This window comes from Limulus polyphemus, unplaced genomic scaffold (genome assembly GCF_000517525.1).
Source record: "Limulus polyphemus unplaced genomic scaffold, Limulus_polyphemus-2.1.2 Scaffold6205, whole genome shotgun sequence".
NCBI classification, from domain to species: domain Eukaryota; kingdom Metazoa; phylum Arthropoda; class Merostomata; order Xiphosura; family Limulidae; genus Limulus; species Limulus polyphemus.
In genome coordinates this window covers 1-7,500 of record NW_013671815.1, presented here as the reverse complement: position 1 = coordinate 7,500, position 7,500 = coordinate 1, and the positions used below count along the sequence as shown (strand labels likewise).

The 7,500-nt window shown below is 31.3% G+C and overlaps 2 protein-coding genes across 4 annotated transcripts in view; one reads left to right on the top strand and one right to left on the bottom strand.

Annotated features, from left to right (window-relative positions):
• Positions 1–497, top strand: part of LOC106473473 (periodic tryptophan protein 2 homolog) — a 28,281-nt gene extending 27,784 nt beyond the window's left edge. Inside the window, exon 17 of the mRNA XM_022401899.1 lies at positions 287–497. Coding sequence (XP_022257607.1) covers positions 287–455 — 169 coding nt within the window. The 3' untranslated portion in view covers positions 456–497. The remainder of the gene's footprint in view (positions 1–286) is intronic.
• A 174-nt stretch (positions 498–671) lies between these two features.
• Positions 672–4,709, bottom strand: LOC106473474 (proteasome maturation protein-like). Of its 3 annotated transcripts, none has more exons than XM_013934154.2 (6): positions 4,628–4,709; positions 2,768–2,872; positions 1,910–1,970; positions 1,499–1,600; positions 928–1,021; positions 672–840 (listed from the first exon to the last, which is right to left on the bottom strand). In XM_013934154.2, the coding sequence occupies exons 2-6, from the start codon at positions 2,863–2,865 to the stop codon at positions 773–775; spliced, it is 423 nt and encodes a 140-aa protein (XP_013789608.1). In that variant the 5' UTR covers positions 2,866–2,872; positions 4,628–4,709; the 3' UTR covers positions 672–772. The 3 variants fall into 3 exon arrangements, with proteins under 3 accessions (XP_013789608.1, XP_013789609.1, XP_013789607.1); XM_013934155.2 differs by having other exon boundaries at positions 772–840; positions 4,624–4,694; XM_013934153.2 differs by lacking the exon at positions 4,628–4,709 and adding an exon at positions 4,487–4,620 and having other exon boundaries at positions 772–840.
• Positions 4,710–7,500: the final 2,791 nt, after the last annotated feature.

Genomic DNA, 7,500 nt, shown 5'->3' with positions numbered 1-7,500 from the left:
TGTGTGTGTGTGTGTATCTACAATATTAGTTAAATAACAGAACTGCTACTCACTGAATGTGTTTGTGATTAACACAAGCAGGTTGAATGTGATTTATGGTGTTATCTGTATTAAAGATGTCACTTGGAAAATAATTTATATTTGCCTGTTTTTGTTATGTGTTCTTTGTAAGAATGGTATGTAAAATATTTTATAAGCTAGTGTTTCTTTAAGTAAGAACAACGTACTTGTGTGAGTGATAGAGAATCTGTTTTAACAAAGGTTATTTTACTTCCTTCTGTTCTAGATGCAACCATAACAAGTATACTTCACAGTATCTAATTTCTCTGTGGAAGAACCAACTAAACAAGACAAAACGTAGTGAAGAGGAGGAAGATAATTCTGATATTGAAGACCAGATCTTAATCTCAAGAACTGAATTTGATATGTCAGAAGAGTCGATGCACAGTGATTAATTGTACATAGTAGTTTCTTAAATAAATCTCTATAAAAACATACCAATTTGTGTGATTCTTTCTCAAAAGACATGCAATTTACCCACACATTGTTTGGAGGTAATTACTACAGCATTCTTCAAATATCCATTGGTGTAGAGATTCTCTACAATACAAACAAGATCTCTTGATGAAATAAAAGGGGTTATGTTGAGAAAACAACAATATAACTTAGTCAAGTTTCAGGTCTCTGCATTTATTCATAATAACAAAGAATACATTAGTTCACTACACTAATAGTGATTAGTAAGATTTGAGATGACAACTTATTTTTCACTTTATAACAGGCCTAACTTTGCTTCCATCATCATGTGTGGTGGTCCCATAACTTCTGGTTCGTCTGGATCTGAAAAAGATTTAACACACATATTCAACAAAACAATATGTACAAACAAACAGTTTTTGTAATAAATCATTGTTCTGATATACTGACCATTCAAGATGTCCTCAAAGCCAATTACTTCATCGCTTCCTTCTAGTGCATCCAACATAACATTGGAGCTACGCAGCGAGGGTAGTCTTTGAATCTTGAAATAAACAATAAATTGTACGTTTAGATAATGCCTACTACAAAACTTATCGATACCAAAAATGACACACAGCTCAACAATCCAATAAAAATATGTAATATTCAAAATTATACTGAAGTCTATAGTATATTTTTTTAAGAAACAATTGCCAATAAATTATGAACAAAAATACTATAACTTTCAAATTTCTGATAGTTGATGACTCTTAGTGGTGAAATAAGAAAAAAAATCACACTTAAGATTGTATTTCTATGAAGTCTCGGAATTTGATAAAACTAATGAGTACATGTGAGGGCCAATAATCACAAGACAACAAACAGCGCTTCTTTTTATAATAATTGTCAAATCGGTCATTCGCGGCTCTACGTAGCATGTTTATTTCTTAGAAATCAAACTTTACATGTTTCCTAGTATATTTCTCACACCAAGAAAACGTACAGATATTTTAACCACACATTAAGAAGATCACTGTACCTTTAGAGCAGCATTCCTCTCTGCCATCAGTTTCAGGGGAGCATGTAGACCTTGAATCGAGCGTAACATCTTAAAGTTTGTCTCGAACCTGCTCTGTTTATACTAGAATACAATTTCATGATTTGATGAACAAAAAAATGTATTACATGAATCTTCTCATTGACAACAAAAATTCAAACTAAAATCTTGGACAATAGGGAGGAATGAATGTCGGCATTCTATTAATTACACCTTACATTGATCAAACAAAAAATATCACAGGGTTTGAAAGCGTATTTATCATTTTATATATTACATTCAATTTTCTTTTGATGCAGATAAACAAATCACAAAAAATGAGCTTGTTTTCCTTGGCCAAATGAGGAAAAATACTTAAGTGAAACTTAAAAACAACTGTTACACTGTACTTACTAATTTTTCAGATATTTCCAGAGGATGTGGAGAGCTGAGGTCTGACTTTACACTTTGAAACCTGATAAGAGATATTATAATGTATTACTTGATTTCTAACATTTATATTTAACTTGTACCTCGTAGCTGCTTATCCTACTAGAATTGATCACTTGTATTTACACATTATGACAAAGGTTTGGGTGACCAAACAAGCAAGGATAAAGGTTATCCCAAACTAAATTGTGAACTATTCCTAAGAATTCATGAAGCTTAAATTTTTTAAATCCACATCTTCAAAACTTTTTATAATACCTTAATTTTTTTTCTGCTCTTGAAGTATGGTGTACCATATTTTTTAACAATAATATCAACATAGTTTTTTGTGAGTTGAGAGCCATTACCAGATCTGTTAGATTATCATCTAAGAGTCACTTATTTGTCACATATAAGATTTTTTTATATAGTTAAAATAATGAACTGAACTTTATGTAACACTACAATTTTGTGAAATAAATCTGTTTACTAAACATCTATAAGACACTTCATATTACTGCTGTTTTGTATTGTTTTTTTCTCGCTACTTTAAAAATACTATTAACACTAACTCCATTGCTCATGATCTTTTGATGCTACTCAGTTCACAGTTACTGATGAAAAGTGGATCCTTCAATGTTAGTCTAAGCCATAGGAATGTGCTACTATAAAACTACTGCTTTAAAATAATATTGTACCTAAACAATACATATATATACATATTTCTGTTCGTGTCTTGGTGGTTAACTTATTTTTCATACATTTAAAAAAAATTGTAATATCAAAAACTAGAGATTACTTCAGAGAGACCCGAGTAATTGAAATGATTAATATTAAACAAACCCGTGCACTAAAGTACTATGGATCCCATAGGGAGCATCTTCTTTAAGGGTAGTCTTGGGTAACTTAGAAGAAGCAGTAACTCCAGTTCGCCACTCCATTGTAACTCTAGAATAAAAAATAAAGGTTCATGCATCAACTGTCAAAACTTTTTAAGGTCAAATTTTCTCAGAACCAATAATCATGTCTAACAGTGCATCTTTAGTTTTTAACAGAATCAACTAGAGCTTTACGCAAAGAATCACGTTGCCTATATCACTACTTCAATGCTTTCTGTTAATATACTGTTGTAGGCTGTGTTTTTTATAAGTTAGCCATTTGTACTCTTTTTTAGGCTAGAGAGTTCTTGATTTGATGTGTACATGACATCTAACATATTTAGGGAAAAAGTTTTTGACAACATAAGAACAACAGTAGATTCTGGATTAGTTTAGTGAGTTAGTCTGTTACAGCATGGTTGACTGATTATTAAGATGGTAAGTGTGTTAGTTTCTTAGCCACTTCAGTGCTGTAATTTTGAAACTACATTTCAGCAAAGTAGTAGTTGAAATGCACAAATGGTTTGGTTTGGTTTGAATTTTGCATAAATCTACACAAGCACTAGCTGTCCCTAATTTAGCAGTGATAGGCTAGAGGGAAGGCAGCTAGTCAACGCTACCCACTGCCAAATTTTGGGCTACTGTTTTACCGACGAATAGTGGGATTGATCGTCACATTATACCACTCCCACGGCTGAAAGGACGAGTGTATTTGATGATAAGAATTCGAACTTGTGACCCTCAGATTGCAAGTCAAGAAACCTAACCAACAGGCCCAAATAAGTAATTATTTACTTTTATTTGTGAGTTAGGCCTATTACTAGATATGAAATTTCTAGTAAAAACTTTTTATGTGTGAATTTCGGTCTGTCACAAACGTAACTGGTAGGACTTGAGCAATGTAGTTGATGTAGCAATAATATGCTTTATTCATCATTAACTGAACTGGATTTTACATTATTTCTACTGAATAATCAAAAAGAACTCACCTAACAATACAAACCACTAAACCAATACATACTTGCACCTTAGAAAGATACATTATTTATAAGAACTGTTACTATATTATTAGTCTAGATTATGCACATCTACACCTCACACTTTAGAAACACAACAAATATTCTAAATAGTGATGCAAGCTGATGAATATTTAAAATAATTTTATAGCATAGTCTATTTAAAAAACGTAATTTTGATATAATTCTGAAAGAATCCAGTTGGTTTGATATCTGAAAAATGAAATGGCAGTTTCAAGTTTACTTGGTTAGTGAAAGTAATTAACAATGGAAATTCTGTATAATATATACCATTATTATTAATATATTCATGCACACCAGCTTCTTCTTTTACTGATAATTTTTGCGGGCCCAGAAATTTTACTGTTCAGTGATTCAATAATCTTACAAAAGGGTCCTGCATCTACTTTTTATATTACTATTTGTCATACGTCATATACAAAATATCCCTCTCAAGCACTGACAATCCATTAGAAAAATCCATGGGGAGGTGATGGTGTTGAGAATACAACGAAATAAGCCACAAATATTTTCCATGAAATTAATTTAAACGTTACACAATTTGCTAAATATTATTTAGATGTAGAATGAACAGCCTCGTGGTACAGGTATGTGTAAAACAAATTAATGCTTTGAAAGGATTTTTTTTATTAATTTTTGTCACTTACCTAATAAAGAATCTGAAATTGAAATATGCCAAACTACAGAACTAATTCTAACTGGCAATTCGTATATATATATTTAAAACAACTTGTATTTCTGGGGACAAAACATAATCTTTCGCTTTAAAAAAGAAAAGACTTACTTACAAAGCTAAAAAGCAGCAACACCACTAATACTTAAGCCTAATACTTTCTTGCAAGTCAAGGTATAGCTAGCCCTCTGGTGAAAAGGTTCTTATTGACTTGCTGTGGATTATTTTCTTAAATTTTAAACAATACTCATTACATTTATTCGGCACTAAAAGTTAATTTGAAATTAATAGTCGTATAATTAATGTTTCAGGATTTTTATACCTACGCATTCTTTTTTAAAGCTGCTATTAAATTACCCAGTCTTAAAATATTTATGAGTTAAATACTTAACATAAAACATTAGAAGTTGTTTAGAAAATTCGCGCAAAGCTACACTAGTATTATCTGCGCTAACAGTCTCAAATTTTAAACTGATAGATTAGAAGAAGAATATCTAATCAAAATATCACCCACTGTCAACTCTTGGGCTACTTTAATTGGATAGCGAGATTTGATTGTCACTCTTAAAACGCACTCGTTGACTCAAAGTTCGAAGCGCGATTTTGCGGCAGCTAGACACACACTGTGAATTCACAATCCAGCATAGCGTAGCATAATGGTTTGTACAACATGGGACCTGTTGGTTCATCTCGACTGTCCCATTTTCTAAACTAAACTAAAACTGTTAAGAAATCTTAAAGCCAGCTCTCAACCAGTAACCTATACATGCTAACTACTAGGCCAATGATTTCCAAACTGTGGTCCTCGGACCCCTGTGGGTTCGCGAAGTAAATACCATCTCATTAAACAAGTAAGTTTTTTAATTCTGTTGTTCGTTTAATTGCACACTCAGTTATATATGTATTTTATTTGGTAGTGAAAAATGGAAAAATAAGTTAATTGAGTAGATGGAATCTTTCAAAAACATGGGGTTCGTGGGGAAAAAATAGTAATAAAAGGGGGTCCTTGGTAGTGAAAAGGTTGGGAACTGCTGTACTGGGCCATGCCTGGAACATGAAAGAGAAAGAAATAACAACTTAAGGAACATAATTTCATTTGTAATGAATTATTACTTTAAGAACTAAAAATGGGAATTTGCACAAATTGAATTGCGATTGAACTTAAATATTATCATTAACTTCTTTGTTTTTAGTTATCAAGAATTAAGTTTAATTTAAAACGAAGATTTCTATTTATGTTATTATTCTTGACATTACATTTTAGAAGATAATGGTAAGTGGTTTCAACATAAAATGCACAAGTTAAAACAATATTGGCTAATTAACAATATCAACATTTATTTAAATGATGAATACAAGTGATTAATATATATAATATTATTTTTAATAAGCAGTTTCTGTCTTCGTGTCACACTTCTTTTTTAGTAATGGTCTAGAATTTACATCGTTGCATAGCAACAAAACTACCAACTGATATTATTGTTAAGCCAACTGTATTGAATGCTTAATATACATGTTGATTTGTTAGAATGGTTAGTTGTTTATTCTTTATAACTTCGATGATATAATAGCAAAACAGTTGAATTCAGAAATAAGTTAGATTTAGAATTGATATTTTTTCTTTCATGAGAAGTTTCATGCACCTAGGCCTAAGGTAAGTTATTGCACACTAAATCTTTACTACAGCCTATCGGCTTAATTACAAAACAGATAGTACTTTAGGCTTTCTTCTCGTATCATGATAAGTTAAATAACATTTTTTTTTCCAGTTGTTTGATAAACATCTAAGCTTTTGATATTGAGTTGGAGACAAAAGGAAAATAAAAGTTACCAAGGAGTTCAATGAAGTAGTGTTTCAGCTAAACCTTACGTTACGTTTTAGGCCTAGTGCTTAAATTAGACTACAAATACATCTACTATTACTGACGTTAGGGTTAGATAATATTTAGTTACATGTGTATGAGTATGAACACATAGTACTTAAATTACGCAATATTTACATACTTTGTTACAACATTTGAAAAGTTACAACATGAACAGAAAAAAAGGAATGTTTGTTTGTAGTTTAGCACAAAGCTACACAATAGGCTATCCGTACTCTGCCCACCACGGGTATCGAAACCTGGTTTATAGCGTTATAAGTCCGAAAACATTTCGCTGTGTCACTGGGTTTTACAATAGGAACGTAAAAACCTTTAAAAATGTATTATGCAACAATAACTAAAATTATGAAAAAAATTCCAATTTCCTTTGGGACGATTTTAACATTAGAAATAACATAAAAATTGTCAGTGTTGTGTATATAGAAATATTATGAAACAAAAATGTGAATAAAATTGTTGTTAGTTACAGAGTTTTCTTAACACACATAATTTTTGACAGGGTATACACTAGTAATATTAATAATTTCCTAACATAAAACTTTACATAAAGGTTAATATGATTAGTAATTTACCATAGTTAATATTTATTTTGAATCAAGTCAGAAATGTTAATTTGTTTGTTTGCTTGTTTTAAACACTAAACTACACAATGGGCTATATGTGCTGTGTCCACTGCAAAGCATCGAGCCTCGAATTTTAGTGTTATAAGCCATCGAGCTTACTGCTAATTCGCATAGAGACAGGGAATTGGAAAACTCAGGCATATCAAAATAATTCACTATGTTTGGTCGTAAGAAATGGCTGCAATGATTAAGAAGATATCAAAAATTAATGAAAGTTTTGTTTTTTAGTTGATATAATCTGTCCGTCAAAATATACATGTACTTGTTTAATATAATAACTTCAATGACAAAAAGTAAATTAAATACGTACCCTTTGTGAGTCTTACCATGCTAATAAATGAGTCAGTCTCGGTGGTAGAACATCATACTCAGCTATCTTTAATACTGTACTCAGTGGCGTAGCAAGGGTTCTCAGCACCCAGGGGTAAAGACACTTTTGACGCCCCCACCTCTGAAATATTTTGATTATTTGTTTTGTGACT